This window comes from Geospiza fortis, unplaced genomic scaffold, assembly GCF_000277835.1.
Source record: "Geospiza fortis unplaced genomic scaffold, GeoFor_1.0 scaffold40, whole genome shotgun sequence".
In the NCBI taxonomy this organism is placed as follows: domain Eukaryota; kingdom Metazoa; phylum Chordata; class Aves; order Passeriformes; family Thraupidae; genus Geospiza; species Geospiza fortis.
Window position 1 is genome coordinate 10810903 of NW_005054297.1, and position 17260 is coordinate 10828162.

A 17260-nucleotide genomic window follows, 5' to 3' on the forward strand; every position below is an offset into this window, starting at 1 on the left:
CAAGGGATACAGTAGTTCTTACACAACAAGCAGAAAAGCATTGGCTTGGACCACTAATAGCTATTAGTCATGCTGCAAAGATACCCATGTTAAGGGTTTTGGTCCAAAGATAAAAAGCTACTCAAAGTCACCAAACAGACAAAAATGCTGTAAAATATATTAAACAAAATCTGTAGTGTTTAGAGAGTGATTCATGGCAAATACACTGAAGAATTAATTTGGTATCATTATTCAATTGTTAGTTTAATAAATTCCTCTCCCAAACAGAAGAGAAATATCTGCTCAGACTGTCAGGACTGGTCAGGGCCAAGGTAACTATGAGACCAATAGAAAAACATGGACACTTCTGCTGCTGCTTCAGTTGCAGCTGGACCCCAAAATCAGGGATATAGTGGGGAAAGTCTGAACCCAAAAATATTAATGAGATTAACGGTATTTATTTGGCTTTCAGAAGCTCCATGGAAACACCTGACTATTGTACTGTTTTTTCAGAGCTACTGAGAAGTCTGTTGTTATTATTGTTGAGGCAATGGTTATAGGAAAAAGGTAAATTCTCAAAGACAAGTTTTAGGAGTATGATTCTCAAATATTTCATATTTCTGAAGCTCTAGTAATACAAACCAGTTTTTTTAAAAGACGCTCCAAAATTTTCAAACAACTTGGAGATTCACATATTCTGTAATGTATTTGTTGTACAGTTACATTGACTACTGGGATTTCTTTTAAAAAAGGTTCAGGATTTCCGTGACCTTCTCTCTGTTTTATCATTTACTTTGTTTTGTAACTTTGTTATCATTTACTTTGTTTTATTACCTGGGGGTTTTTTTGGTCATATTTTTCATATTTTTATTTCTACATTTAGTGTCTATTACTCTTGCTCTCTCAATGTCTTGACATTTTAGGTTTTAGTTTATCATCTGGTTTTAGTTCTGTATTTTCAGCCCTTTTCCAGTCCCCAGAATCCCTTCATTTTGTTCCTCATCTTCTTGCTCTATTAAGCCTTAGCCTTCTCTTTTTCGTCATCAATTTCTTTCTTCTGTGGTGCCACTTGATAATGAGCTCACAGATTTAGCCTCATGGATGACATCCCTCAAGATCTGCCCAGTTAAGGATTATATTTAGCTCATTTAGCCTCATGGATGACATACCTCAAGATTTTCCCAGTTAGGATTATATTTAGTCAATCATGTCAGATGGGTGCCAGAGGGATGGCCGAGGGATAGATTTCCCCCAGTTGTACATCAGGACAGACCTTTGAACAAACTAGTCTAGTGGGAGGTGTGCCTGCTCCTGGCAGAGGCGTTGGAAGTAGGTAATCCTTAAGGTTCCTTACAACCCAAACCATGATTCTACAATTTGTATTATTCTATGATTTGCAAAAGCCCTGACTGACCTGGTAAAAAAGTCTGGGAAAAGACTGAGTCAGGAACAAAGTAAGTAACATTGTGGTTTTTCATATTCAATCACAAACGGGATTGAACTGTTGAAGCAATTACTTTTTCTCTCTAGACAGAAGAAAAGGGCAGCTGTTTCTTAGGCTGGAAGTGCCAGCTCTGCTGTGAAGTGATGCAGGTCATGCTGCTGCTGTTGCTGGCTTCTTGATTCTCCCAAGGAAACTGCAAGCTCTTCAGGCTGAGGCAGTAAAGCAGAATTTGCCCTTAGACTCTTGGGGAGATGGTAATACTGGGCTGCTAAACTAAGGGCTGTAAATGATGTAGAGGACTACTGCTAAAGCAACTTTATTTCCTCCTGAAAACTTAAGTGTCTTCCTTGGCAATCTTTCCATACAGGCACTTTCTCTGAAGCACAACCCTGGCCCATGTGCACGGGGTTTTCCAGAATACGACGCAGTAGTTGCCACCTTAGGCCAAATGGTATCCATGAGTATTGCTTACAATCAAAAGAGAAAAAAGCCTTGCAACAATATTAGAATAGTAAAGTAAAAAGCAGACCTTTATTTGGAAGCTTCCAGGTGTCCCAGTGATGATGGGCACACCTGGCTGGATTTCTACAATTTTTACAAGGTTGATTAATTAGGATATCTAATGGATATGCCCAATAGGAGATTCAGTTGCCCCAGTAACCCAGCCCTGGGTCAACCCCTTGGTGTTGGTCCAAGGGTTTTTTGCCCCCCTTCTTGTTATGATGTCTGAGATTCTGGCTGGAAAGTAAAATGTTCTTCTTGTAGGCCTTCTTCCTGACAATAAGACTAAACACTATTTCAGGGATGTATTACAAGGTTACCTTATTGTTCTAATATCTAGGGGGAAAGGGTAGGAAAAGTACTGGAGTTACAGCCATGTATTAGCTATTTGAAAAGCTACAAATATGTGAAAAATATGTAGAAAGCTTAGGGATCATAAGCTTCTTGCTTCAATGAGAATTTCACCAACAAGAAGTGCAAATAAGAGGTTAATATAAATTCCTCCAAATCTTTTGATGTATTAATCTGTCCAACTTCCACAGCTTTATTAAAGTTTTGTCATGCCCATTAACCAGAGAATAGCCTTCTGTTTCATTTCACCTAGAGTTTTATGTGCATTTGTGAGTTACATGAGGTGATTTGAATTTCAAATTTGCAAAGCAATATTGTAAAAGTTCATTTTCGAAAATGTCTTTCTTTTCATTTGTTTACATTGCTTGTTATTTATTATGGTTTTGCCACAGTTCCAACCTAGGAAGGAAAAGCACAGCATTTACTGGTTTACTTCAAGAGTGCATTCTGGTTAATTAAATATGACAGTTTTCAGCCTCTATATTGCTTAGAAAAATAAGAATTAATATAGCTTATAACCCCTCTGTTGTTCATTACCAATGTGGTTTTCAGAGAGGTGGCAAGAAGGATACCTTTCCATGGCAAAAGTCCTTGCAAGGACAAGTTGTGTACATTTGTAGCACAGAAAACAAGGGTTCTATGAAAATTTCCCTGAAGAATTGTTTAATCAGTGTTCTTGATACTTCTTTGCAGGGCAAACAATGGTATTTCTTCACTGCCACATTAGGAAAAAAGAAAGGAATAAACATAAAAGTGACTCTTTGTACACCCCTTCCACTTGATATCTTCCCAGATCACTTTACAACTTTCCATTTTTCCATCTCTTCAGCTGCTTATTTGTATGCTGTAGAGACACCACAGTCCTGATGCTTCACCAGATAATGACTGTCTGTGCCCATGCTGCCAGCCTCTGGTGTCTGGGAACAAGCAGCATTAGAGATTAGAACTATTGAGGAGCAAGAGCTTCCCTCCTGTTGAACAGTTTCGCACTTCAACATGTATTGTCACTCCAAAGAGGAAGAAAGGAGGAATATGTGAAATTTTCTATTTAAGTAATATTTTAAGAACATCTTTTGGTTACTTATGAAAACAACAAACTCCTCTTCCTTCAAGCAACCCATGTGTGGTTACTAAAATATTTTGCAGTATTTATGTAGAGTACTTGTCTTTTATGGAGAGAACGAGCTAATTCTCCCGCTTGGAATCTGTGAATGATGCTGGAGGAGAGTCATACTGCAGTAGCAGTGCAACAGATTTTCAACCTAAAAATGAGCTGCAGAAAAGTATCGCATTTTTATAAAACTTGTTTTTAAAACTGAATTTCTGACATCCATTCTAAGAGAAAAAATATTGACCTATCACAACGTTGTTCTTTTTCTGAATGGGAGATGAAAGCCATGTCTACATATGTTGGCAATTACACCTCCAGTGTTCTGTAAGAGATCTGTGAGAACTCTATACTATATGAAGAACCTTGTAAACACCTTTCTAAACAGAATATACTTTTTCAAGGGTTTGTTTTTGGTATTTAAGTAGTAAGTTAAATCATGACTGGTTATATCACAAAATCTGCAATAACATCTGCCCAATTTAACAGCTATGTTTTTATAGTTAATTAATGAGATAGGTAAAAAATTATCTACTCACCCATCAAGGTTCATTTTCAATACAGTGCTACAGTGTAGTAGAGGAATCCTTGCTTTTTGTTTTCTAATTTGTGTTTTGAATCCTGGAATACTGATGAAATAATATAATATGCTGAATACAATGGATAATTTGGAAAGCTTGGAAATGCATTACCACCCTTCTTAAAAGCTGGGATTTTTGTTATATATTTGAACATAATATCTCTATTTAGAAGAATGATTCTCAGGCTTCTTGAAAATCTATCACACTCTCTTGGGGAAATTAATCCTAGTAGTATTTACACTATCTAATTGTTGTCATCCTAGAAAGGAAAGAAACAGCATAAACTTTTATGTATTGAAAAGTGGGGTAAAAAGTAAAATCTGAATTGTAGTGTGAAACTTTTTTCCAGCCAGTTGCAGCAGGTTTTTGATTGGACATTGAATACACAAAAAAAACCCAACTATATTAAAAAAACTATATTAAAAATTAGGGATACTTCTGTACCTTCTGCAGTCATAATCTAATTCAGCATGGAGACCTAAAGTATTCTAAGTTAATCTTTGGTCATGGACGTGCTAAGGCTTAGCTTAGGCTCTTGTCTTGAAGCAGATTGTCAATAACATCTAAGCTAGCATGTTTAGTCTTAGTCTGGGTACTATCAAACTCTGTGCAAACACAAGGGACTGTATTAACAGAATCAGACATCACCACAGCAGGGTCAATTTATTCCCATTTGGAAGTCCATCAGGTTTTAAAATATATCTGTTTCTTGAAAATATATGTTAACTTACCATCTCTAAGACTTTCCAAAAAAGTCAAGTTGCACCTTACTTTAAGAACTTAAATTGCCTTAAATTGTTGCTTTCAAGAACTTCCTTCTTCCTGTTCCATCTTCACATTTGAATAAAAGTAGAAAGTTGAATTGTGTTTTTAAGATGCTGTTTTTTTAAAAAAAATAATATTTTAAATAAAATTACTTAATACTTGGAAAATAGTAACCCTTTGCTTAATGTAATGGGAACTATTTTTTTTCCAGGTCTCAGCAGTCCCAGAGTTTGGCCGCATAGTAATTTATACTACCAGTCTTCGTGTGGTGAGAACCACTTTTGAAAGATGTGAACTGGTTAGAAAGATATTTCAAAATCACAGAGTTAAGTTTGAAGAAAAAAACATTGCTCTGAACAGTGATTATGGAAAAGAACTAGATGAAAGATGCAGAAGTGTCTGTGAGGTCCCCTCACTCCCTGTTGTGTTTATTGATGGCCATTATCTTGGGGTAAGTAAAGCATGAACCTATATTCTATTCTACAGTTGGGAGGAGCAGATGAAAATCTTGATGAATGAGAAGCAGGATTATTAGAAAATTACCTACAATGCTGCAATGATGGTAACAAGCTAAGACAGCAATCCTTTTCTAGTATGCACTGCACAGATCCTCACTGATACGTTTGATCTGAAGATGCAAAAGATAACCAGAGAGTAAGAGGCAATAATACATCTAAGATATCATCTGCTTCTTAAAAAAAAATTTTATTTTGTAGTTGAAATGATGAAAATCTAGAGAAGTTGAGTTTTTTCCTTATGAGAACCTGTATGTATGATTCACTCAGGAAGATGGATACACATAGCATAAACATGTCATTTATTAATATCTGTGTTGAATAAGAGACTAACACTTTGGTGTGTCAGACTTTAAATACACATTGAATTTTAGATTATGTAGTCTGTATCAGGATCTGTAATCAACTGAACATATTTTGATACAAAATTGATTAATACTTACTTTTTAAAAAGCCTAGCTGTAGAAGAGAGATAAGAAGAGTCCAACACTGTCCTACTATAAGACATAAACTCCAAATGGAAAATCCCAATTTTTACACTAGTGTTCTAGGTCTAGAAGCCTCCTGACATTTGAAATCACCTTTTCATTGAACCTGTATATTTGAAATGTATTTCTCATAAACAGAAAAAAAAAAAAATCAAAATAAAAAGATTCTGGAAATTGGCACAAAGAAAACAGTTTGAAAAGTCAGAGAAGGTACTTGACTTGACTGGTGAAAAGCTAGCAATTAGCGCCAACTGTGAGGCTGTGATTTGTGAAGGCAAACTATATTTAAACACAGTGAGGTTACTGTGTTTGCATCACTTAAAGCTTTCATTTTCACAAAACATTTAAGTAACAAAATGCAGTGTAACCAACAATCAGGGATAATAACTATTGGGGCTGTATGAACACTTTCTCCTCTTTTCCCCCATCCCTTCCAAGATTTCCATGTGTTCTGCATGGGTTAGGCTTCCCTGAGCATTATAACAGATGCATTTGCAGTCAAAGGCCTTGCCAGACCACTAGAGCAGCTGTAAAACCACCTGTGTGCAGAATATTATCAGACACTGATTTTTAATTCATTGTAGAATATGCTTTTATCAAAACTCTGATTTGGAGAGTTCTCCAGCCAGTCATGAGTAAAAGTGCTACATTCAAGACCAGTTTAAAATTCAACAGGATTCACATGAAGATTTGTTCATCCAGTTATTATGTTAAAAGTGTAAGTAGTGAGTTATGATTGACTCCAAGAAAATCTCAGTCCACATATGACCAATTTGTCAAAAGAATTCAGATAAGATACTGAAACTGATTAAATAAATTATTTGCATACCTGGAGGAAATGCCTGGATACGGTCATTTTGGCATCATGGATGGCCCAATAAGTCACTGCCAGCTGGGGGATTTTTTGTTTGTTTGTTTTCAAAGATTGTGAAAAACTTGTTTTCTAAAAGAGGAGTGACAGTATAAAACCCAATAAAATCTCATTAAAACTCTCTAAGTACTGTTTGAGATTCTTTAGAGATGTGTGGAAAAGAAGGCATGTGAATTAGGAAGATAGCTTACTATGGAAGAGACAAATCTACCTTCTATAGGTAAAGTAAAATGAAATAATTTAGTGCTCTGATCTAGAAATATTTATTGCAGCAAGTAAACTACACTTACATTGTTTAGCACAAGAAAACTAAAAGCATTGGGCTGCTAAAAAGCAGGAAAACTCTCAGATATGAGGTGTATTTTCCTGCTTATTTTCCTTTTATTTTTCTCTTAACTTGATGAGGTACACTGTAGTTAGCTGGAAAAAAACTTTAGTTTAATGAGTTAATTAAAGTTATTCCACGTAAGAGTGACATTATTTGTGGAAAAGCAGCTTTGCAGGCAGGGAACAATGCATGAGACAGCTCCTCTGCTCACAGAGAGCTCATGGCAGCGTGTGCCTCACCCCTCCTCCTGCACAAGGTCTGTGCCCTCCACGCTCCCCACTAATTATCATCATGGGAGGCACTGCTGCTTGCTGCAGCAGCACTCTGGGGTGCTTTAGCTGAGAGGAGATGTGCTCTGGCACGGTGAGACAGCCAAGTTCAGCGTGAGCAGGGCTGACATGGGCAGTGCTCTGTGGCTGCGAGCGGAGCACCTGCGGCTGCTGTGCTGGGGAAGGAGAGCCCCAGAATGAGCCTGTCACTTGGACAGCCTGAAAGGAGCTGTGCCCTCATTCTGCTTGGTAAATGTGCAAGCCCCACTATTTCATGGCAGTTATTTCCCTGTCTTATATGTCTTCACAAGAGAATAATCTGAAATTCGTTCATTTAGAGAAATAAGGAGGGGCATATGTTGAGAAGGTCTGGCAATGAAGTATTCCCCCCCAGCCCAGCTCTGACAATTCACCTTCAGAAGACAGTGTATCCTGACCCCAAAGGCTGTATGTTGGCTGGAACCTGTGCCAGGCTTGTGTTTCACTCAAATGCAATTGAGAGCTAATTACAGAATTTGGTCTTGTTGGTAACATGGATATTTCTATAATGCTTTTTATAATAATTAACTTCTGATATGCAAATGAAACACAGAAATCCCAAAGCCTGGTGTGTCAGTAAATAAATCATGCATTATTTTCCTTTTATTTCTCTCTCTTTTTTATTTTTTTTCATTTTGAATATTTGTTTCCTGAGAAATCCCTCCCTGAAGGAGATTGCATGGAGCAGTACAAAGGAGAATCTATATTGAGCTATACAGCTTTCAATGAGTCATAATGAGAAAAAACCCCAACACTGAAATAAAATATGAACAGTTTCGAAAGATGAAAGATTATTCTTAATGAGATAAAGGTAACAAAAGCACCAAAACCCAGCATATGTACATCTGATAGAATATATTGTACCCAAGCTATTCAGAAGCACAGACAAAGTTGTTTGAGCATTGCAGGCTGTGGGGATAAATATTCACAGTGCTGTGGAATTTATCATTGCCTGCACAGGGACAATGAAACAAATCCATGACTTGGGCAGAAGCAATAAAAAAAAAATCATATTTAGCCCCTGTCAAGGAAAGTACTGCATGCTGCAGTACAGCAGGGCTTTTAATCTTCTCTTTTTTTTTCAGGATTGAACCATTGTATTTCTTGACACACACTGTCTAAATATCAGTCTGTCAGGAAATTGCTGTTTCTTTCTGCTGCATGCTCTTTACTGGCTGATCTAATCCCTTCTTTTCACCTGAAGTTGTTTCCATCTGAAATGGAATTATGCCATCTGCTGGGATACCAATGCAGAATAAAAAATTGCTTCCAGAAAACAGAAAGCCACACAGAAAAAAAATAATGGAACAGTCATTTACTCTTATAAACTCATATACTCCTGGAAAAGGGGTGTAAATAAAACAGGCAAATAAGTAATTCTTTGATAATATCTTAACTCAGCGCATAATATTTTAAAAATACATGTATTTGTTTTTTCACTTGAAATATATGATTGAATTCCAGCCATAATGAACCTTGATTTTTTTTAGATATGTGAATTTAAGGCTGTTTTTCTGAAGAAAATATTTCCTGTTTAGTTTTCCCAGCTAGAATGAATCCAAAACAGCATTAGATTTATAGTGAAATTATTTTATTTGACACATTGGTTATAATCCTTTCCAAAGAACAATGAGACTGTTTTTGTAACTGACTTTTAGAAAATATGTGTGTAAAATATTTTTTTGTGAAGCAGGAATTAACAGTTTCCTTTTATCTTATTTCCAGTGGCCATATATATTTAGTTATTCTTTGTGGTTTTTTAAATACATTCTTGTGGTATTCACTTTCTGGGAGGATATGAATGGCTCTGTGCCAGTAGAACATTTAATTATTGCATTCAGTCACCTGGCCTTTCCCCCCTTGTTTCCTCCATTTTGCAGTTTAACATGTCAGGAAACTCAGGGTTCCACTGCTTTTTACACACCAACCTTTCCCATTCTTTCCATACCAAATCTGGGCTTTCTGGTGCTGCTACTATACTGCAGTGTCAATTTTCTCAGTTTATGGGCAGATTTCCAGGCAGTTATTTGTACCGCTGTGTCCCTGCTGCCAGGGGCCCTGGCTGTGAGAGGCGTGGGCAGAAGGGAGCGTGAGCTGTGGCAAAGAGAGGACACACACAGCCCAGCTCCTCCTTCACTGGAACATCCCAGTGAACAATGTGGGCCAGTGGTGGTGAAGTGTGTGAGCCCATTTTTGCTGCCTTAACAAGAGGCCTTGCTTATGTGCTTAGCAAAACAGGAAACAGGGCATGCAATTTATCTGCACTGCAAATGTGTCCACAAGAGGGAAGGTGTGGGCCCTCGCTAATTTTTCTTGGTATATAAGGAATGATGTGGAAGAGAGGCTGCTTCCCGAAAGCTGCAGGTATTCTAGTAAAGCCAAATGCAGAGCCATAAATCTGTGTTTGTTCCTTGATGAGGAGTTACATGGTGGAGATGGTAATGGTTTATATCCAAGATAGGTAGCAACAGACAGGTTTATTGACCAGAGAGAGTTGGGGCAGTAGAAAACTTAGTGGACCTTGTCCTAGTTCTACAGTTAAAGGAAATTTAATATTCCAAATATGATGCTAATTTCTGGATGCTCTCAAGGAAAAATTGGGAAGATAATTTTAATAATTAAAAGGATCTGTAAAATATGCTGAGTGATTTAGCCAAGTTTGTGGCATTTCCTTGCCAATGGAATATCTGGCTACAACCCTGGGACTCCTCCAGCAAAATTCAGCAAAGAGAGATTCAGCAAAATTAGTAGATAAAGGATGCACAAGCTTCTACTTTGAAATTTTAAAAAATGAGTAAAAAACCCTGAAAACTTACTTCTCACTGAAGATTATGCCCATTGTCCCTCATACTCCTTATATTACTCTCTGGAGGGACAGACTATTTAAGACTTCACATACCTTTCTGAGTAATTCTGGACTGAGCACAACCTAGGAAGAAAAAGAAAGGCATCACTTTCTGGTCAGAAAGCACCTATTGGACTTAACAGCTGTGTTAATTACTCTATTAATTATGGATCTATATTAATTATGGATTCTGTGTGTTAAGACTCAAAGATCCAGAGAGAAGGTTAGCCTCTACAGACTTTTACTTATATTTCACTTAGGGCAACCGTTAATCAGAGAAGACAGAGTGGCACTTAAAAACATTGATAGCCATTCTGATGTTTGGGTTTTAATTTAAAAACCATAGCTTTCTACTTTGTAAGGGACACAACTGACTGACTGAATGTCATCAGAAATATAAATCCTTTAAAATATAAATCTATAATGGGAAACCTGTCAAACTTTTAATTATTGTGTTGTAAAAGCCAATTAGCATTATACAACATCACAGAAACATAGGGCAGAAGTCACAGGAATGCTTTTCCCTGCAGCAACAGAGAAGAGCCTTTCCTAAAGGGGGCAAACTGAGGCTTGTCGAGCTTAAGGAATTTGGAGTGCTGCAATCCCATCATCAATAAAGTTGCAAACCCTTAATGTCTCTACTTCTGAGGAGCAGCACAAGCTTTGTCTTAAGCTGCTGCAGTGTATTCAAACCCCAAGTTAATATTCCATGGGCTGCCTTGGCCACGTTGTGCCAATTGCTCCCATGAAAGAGGCCAACAGACTGCTAAACCTGCTCTGCTGGGGACACAGACAGCCTCATGCACGTGTTGGAGCTGGTGCACTCTGCACTCATGATCTGTAATGGATTTCAGTAGAAGAGTCAGCACAATAAGTCTGGCTCATCAGGCCCCTGTCATCTTCTGTGACTAATTAACTACAACTAATTACCTTGTCTGATGCTTTTTTTAAAATATCTCTCTTTGAAAGTATAACACTGTAAGAGTAGTGTCCGCTGAAAATGTGGCTTTCCACATCCACTAAAATATTATCATTTTCCTTTTTAACTAAAATCATCAAACACAGAGTCAAAACTTCTGCTGTTTTTTCACAAACCTAAGCAAAAAGACTTTCTGTAGTGAAAATAACCTTAGTGAGGTGTCACAAAAAGAGCTTTGAAAGGTTTGGTTGCCTTTAGTTGGCTTTTGGGCTACACACTTGTAGCCTCAGCAGTCCCCAGCACGGTTTTGTGAGTGGCTGGACACTTGGAGGTGCATTGGAGTCACACATGTATTCCCTGTGCTCACCAGCAGCTCCTCCTGTACCTCCCAGGGTCCAGGAGAGATGCTGATGAGGAGCTGGGGCTGACCATAGGCAGCTCAAACTAATGGCACATCTGAGATGTGTGCCAGCATCCCACAGCCCAGTGCCACTGTCCCACCACACCTTCTAGTTAAGGCTGGAAGCAAACTCAAAGACAAAATTTAACGAATTGGAAATGCAGGGATCTGCAAACTGGGGCAGCACAATGGCATGAACTCACCATGGGTGAAGGTGTGGCCAATTGCCCCAGCAGCAAGTAAGGCCTGTGTATCTGTGCCTCAGTTTCCTCTCCTTTTGTTGGTTTCTGGTTAAAAGTGTTTGCAAGTATTTCACAATATTTAATATTCAATGAAATTCGTTCCCTAAGCGAAGTATAGACATTCAAATGTGGTGCTCTAATTAGAAGAGAAGGGAACAAGATTTCCATATCCTCCCTAACACTTGAATTTTGTCTGCAGATCTCTTAGCATTTACTTTCAAGAGGAAAAAATCCCTAACACTACAATAGAGCTTTGGCTCAGGACACAGAAACCCTAAGAGGCCTAATGGAGTCAGAATAAATTATTATTACATACTGTTGTGTCTGACTTTAATGTTGTTAGAGTTTTTTCATTAGTCCTTTTCTCTTTTTGTTATACATTAGGCACATTATGTCTTCATTCAATTCTCAGCTGCCAGAATATTTGAAATACAATCTCCTCTTCTCATTTTGCTGCATTCTCTGATGTGTTGTATATTTATAAAATTGTAATTTTTTGACATAATAACTAGAAATATTTTTTATTCTGCCAGGAAACATACTCTGTAAAATAAGGGGAAGACAGTCAGAATTTCCAAGCTGTGTCACCTTTTACAGAAAAGGCAGTGCGATACGTCACATTGCTAACAAACTTTAGTCATTACTATCAGACCTGTGATTAGATTCTCCTCTCCTTCCAGCTTTACTAAGGTTGACCTAATTGCAGTATAATTAATGTGAGTCAAATTTGTCCTCAGCCTGTTTAAAGTTTCAAGTCCAAATCTTCTAATCATCTCTGGGTTTTGCATGGTAAAATGCCTGACATTTTTCATCTTCTCTTCCTAATAGGGTGCTGAGAAAATTTTACTAATGAATGAATCTGGGGAACTGCAGGATCTCTTAACCAAAATTGAGGTAATTGTATTTCTGCAAATAAATATAGGGAATATACATTTAGTATTTGTAATCAAGTAGATTTTCTTTTTTACTATTTCCTTTTCTTCTACAATAAACTAATGAACCCAAATGCTTTTTTTGTTTTACTCTTTTTTACACCCTGTTCTGGGGTGGAGGCCCTAAAATGTTATTCTCAAGCTAAATGTGTCTCCTAATCTTGGGTCAAAAAAGTACATATATAGGACAAACAATGTCACACTACAGGAAACGGATAACTTCTCACTGAATACAACCAGTGCTTCACTGCCTTCTGGTGGTTTTTTTGGGTCTGTTTGGTTGGTTTGGGTTTTTTTCCCTCTCATTTTTTTTTCCTCAAAAATGTGTTTACTACAATTGCAAGGGGCAGACTGTTTTCTTCATTGCTGGAGATGCCATCTGCTTCACTGCCTTCTGGTGGGTTTTTTTAATGTGTGTTTGGTTGGTTTGGGTTTTTTTCCTCTCATTTTTTTTCCTCAAAAATGGATTTACTACAATTGCAAGGGGCAGCCTGTTTTCTTCATTGCTGGAGATGCCATAAGTGGTTCCACAAAGTGCCATCTGTTCAAGGAGGACATGGCCATTGCTCAAGAAACTGAGCTAAAGCAATATTGCTTAGTTTTTGTAACTTTTGTTAGTTCTCTTAACTACATCTAAAGGTATCTGTATATTTACAAGCCCAACAAGCAATAATGAATGTAAAGATTAAAAATATTATTCTCTTAAAATGTTGAGATTATTTGCAATAATTTTCTATAAAGTAAGCAATCACCAAAAATTACATAAGATGGGAGCACACCTAAGATAAAAAGAATGTTAATTTTACATTAAAAATTTCCAATTGTTGTTCCTGGAAGAGCTGACAGTAATAGGAGCTGTTTGCCTTGTAAAGAAGAGCAGCAAGTTTATGAGCTACAGAACAAAGAGAAAAAATGCCTTGTTTGCATGTTCATCTGAGTTTTCAATAGGTGAATGCTATTATCAATGGATTTGCAAAATATTTTCATTTTTCTTGATGGTGCTCCAAGTATTACATTTTTTGTGGGTATTTTACTGTACTCTGGTAATAATTTGTCACTAATTTGTAGTGGTACATAATTCCTCAGACTGACAGTAGCAGGAATTGTATGGATTTTTGTTCTTTATTTGTGAACAAACCTGCAAAGTCCGTACTCAGCAGTTCAATGCTAAAAGATGTGGTGGTAAGTACCCAAAGTGGCATATCTTTCCTTTCTCTGATTTGAACTTTAAGGAAATTGTTAAATAAACTAGCCAAATTTTCAGCAAGTGGAACATAAAAGAGTCTTTGAAATCTCTTCTTCTGTGCACCACTGTCTTTAATCCAATAAAAAAATAGAGTAAATTTATTGTTTTACTTGGGAATTGGGACAATTGAGAGGCCTCAAGCCTTCCTTGAAGTAATTTTCTCTGGATATAACTGTTGGACATTGATGATTTTCTTCTTTACTCTTAAAGCTTCAGCATTCTACACCCATAAATTTGAGTACACCACTTTTTTCCTTGAGTACCACTTGTCAGAAGCTATGAATGGCTTTTTGATATCATCACCTTTAACTGTAATAGGTATAATATGTTCAGCACGAGCATGCAAATGCTAAAAGTCATAATATATATCTTAATGTACAGCATAGAAATATAACATCAGCATAAACTGCCTGGAGTTTGGATTCAGTCATCTCAATACTTCCTAGATTTAATCTAGACCCAAACAACATCCCAGTAATGCATGCAAGCTATTCTTTAGCTTGCTGTTTTGGCAGTGTGAATGCAGGCTAGGGAGGCATTAAGTGACCAATGAACCTGCAGTGAGCCTCTCTGACATTGCATGTGGATCTGGCCAAAGGAAAAGGCAGACTTAGTGCTCTTCCATGGTGGTTTGCCATGGGATGGGGTGGTGGGCCTTGCCCAAAATGGGAACCAGGATGTGTATTTTCAGCTGTCCTGGAGTCCTCATTGTCCTAGACCTTATGGTGGTTGATGAGGTAACATGTTTGTCTTTCTTTCATTCTTTGAGCAGAGAGTGCAGCATCCTCAGGAGTGCCTCTCTTGTGGGGGCTTTGGTTTCCTGCCGTGCTCAGCGTGCCATGGGAGCAAGATGTCCGTGCTCCGGAACTGCTTTACGGACTCCTTCAAAGCCCTCAAGTGCACTGCCTGCAACGAGAACGGGCTCCAGCGCTGCAGGAGCTGTGCTGGCTAAAAATGGCACCTCCGCATGTTCAAACAAACCTTATGGTACTGCACCAGTTTGTAATATGAATTTTTTTAATTATTCCATTTATCCAAAACAGTCAATAAAAATCCATTTGTTGTATACTTCTGTTTTGAGCGTTTGAGCTTTTTAATCTTTGACTGTTGACTATATCATGAACTCTAAAATACATCTTTCTAGTTTCCTTATAGAGACATTTGGAAAACATCACATATATGAATTCTTTCTTTTTCTATATGGGATCATCAGCAGTCATATGTGTTTTTGTGTAATGCACTCAAAATTACAGCAAAATGCACCTTAAACTTCAGATAATGGAGCAGTGCTGTTTTCAAATTCAGTGAGAATAAAGATTTTGTAATGCGTACTTGCCCAAGACTGTTCCACACAGCACTTCCCTGAAATGTCACTAGGGCTGAATTTGGTTCTGAATTCTGTGTGGCAACAGAAGAATAGAAACATTTCTTGAAAGTCCCATGAATCAACTTTCTCTTTTAGTATTGCTTTCTCTTTGTTACAAAATTATTGTTGTTAGACAAAGTTACATAAACATTTAATATGGTAGATGTTCATAACCATGATAGTATCTCAGAGCTTTATGATTCTGTATGTCTCAGTAGATCTTATAATGATTCAGTCAGAACACCTGACAGCTTTATAAATTACATATAAAGTAATTGAGGATGAGATTTCAGTTTTTTCAGCTTAGTAATTGAGGTTTGATGAGCAGCCTGGCATGATTGTTTCAGGGCATCTGTTCCCCAGGAAGGCCCAGGTCTATGGCCAGATAACTCCAGAACTGTAAATACCTTTGCCAATTTTGGGGAAACCCAAAACTTTGTGGGTTTCCCCAACACAAGCACAAGAGGATTAGTCAGCTATTAGTCTCAGTGGACTGTGGGCTCTCCACACTGAATACATTCCAGTTTGGAAGTGCATTACCATTCATGCACTTCAACAGAATACTTTTTAACCAGGTAACTTTAGCAGCCATCACCAACTGCTCGTTCTGACATTGCACATCTGCCTCATGTTCCTGCTGCCAGTCTGTACTGGCACAAGTAGTAGAAAGGTGGTAGAAAGCACCTTGCTGAGATTGGTGTTCACTAGAAAAGGCTCTGCTGGTAGACATTTCACCCTGCCCAAGGTGCATTAGCAAGTGTTGAGCCATGTAATTTATGTGTCTTTCCTCATTCTTTGTAAAGTTGTGCTGACTGGGGTTTAGGTAGCTACAGTTTGCTTTACTAGATGTTGTTTTCTCTGGTTGGGTACCCCATTTCCCTTTCCTCTCTCCCATATAACCTTCCTTAATTTCTCTGTGATGAAAAACTCAGGCACTCTTTCAGTGTTCTGGGCACGGCACAGCTGTGGTATAAACCAGGACAGCCACAGCTGCACAGAACATGGCTTGCAAAAACAAAACCCTCTGAAAACCTTTGTTTTTCTGATGCCTTATTTTCCTCACTGAATCATCAGACAACCATTTTTCCTCCACCTCTCTTCCACTTGCTGTGTCTAGAGGTGGTAGTTGGTGCTGAAGAGTTGGAAAAGTTGAACTTACTTATCTATTTCAACATTTGAATCTAAGGGAGATATACATATTCTATTGCACGTTGAATGTGCAGGCTTGAAAGTGCTCGTAGAATCCTACTGCTCCTACAGATTCTACCTTAAGGCTCAGAGGGAGCATCTGGATTTCGGCATAACATGAAAGAGATTAAATTTTATACAAAGGCCATCCATAATTCTTAGCAGCACCCCATATAAAATTCTGAATTGCAGATGTGCTTACTGTTTTACAGCATGGGTAGGAAGAGAAGAAAGAAAATACATTACCTTTCTTTTATTTAATAGCCATGTACCTTCTATTTCTGGCTAATATTGCAGTCCAGACAGGTATGATGCAGAATGAAAGGCAGCATAAAGCAGAATATTGATGATTAGAAAGTCATCATTTCTGATGCATGAAAACAAACTTTTTTAGTTTTTAACTTGCTATGGATCTAGAGAGTGAGAACATTCTCAGTTGTGAATACTGAACTTAAAATGGCATACTCAAATTCACCCTTGAGGGAAATTACTAGTGTAGAAAATGCCAGTGCATTTGTGATACTGTAATTCCACAGCCTTCACCCCTGAGAGGATATATTGCCTGATGAGATGGTTCATATCACCTTTCACCCACCATATGACCAAATTACTATGACTTGACAAAGTATGTTAAACATATTCAGTTTCACTGAAAACAAAACTTCTTCATTGACCTGGATGAAGGGTTTGAAGCTGATTTTCTTGCCATTCAGGCAATCAGAAATAACTTCCCCTCCGAATGAAACACACTAAATCCCACTTCTTTCCTGATTCATCTCCAGGGGCTGTGACAGAAATCTAGAGAGACTGTCCTAGCCAAGGGTCTAACACTTCAGAGGCACCTAATGCCAATGAGCAAAGATAAGGCAAAACCTCCTTAGTT

At 37.8% G+C, this 17260-nt stretch overlaps 1 protein-coding gene across 1 annotated transcript in view; it reads left to right on the top strand.

The window, feature by feature from the left end:
* GRXCR1 (glutaredoxin and cysteine rich domain containing 1) overlaps window positions 1-14775 on the top strand; it is a 37838-nt gene extending 23063 nt beyond the window's left edge. Inside the window, exons 2-4 of the mRNA XM_031055232.1 lie at window positions 4941-5180; window positions 12474-12539; window positions 14596-14775. Coding sequence (XP_030911092.1) covers window positions 4941-5180; window positions 12474-12539; window positions 14596-14775 — 486 coding nt within the window. The remainder of the gene's footprint in view (window positions 1-4940; window positions 5181-12473; window positions 12540-14595) is intronic.
* The last annotated feature ends 2485 nt before the right edge of the window (window positions 14776-17260 follow it).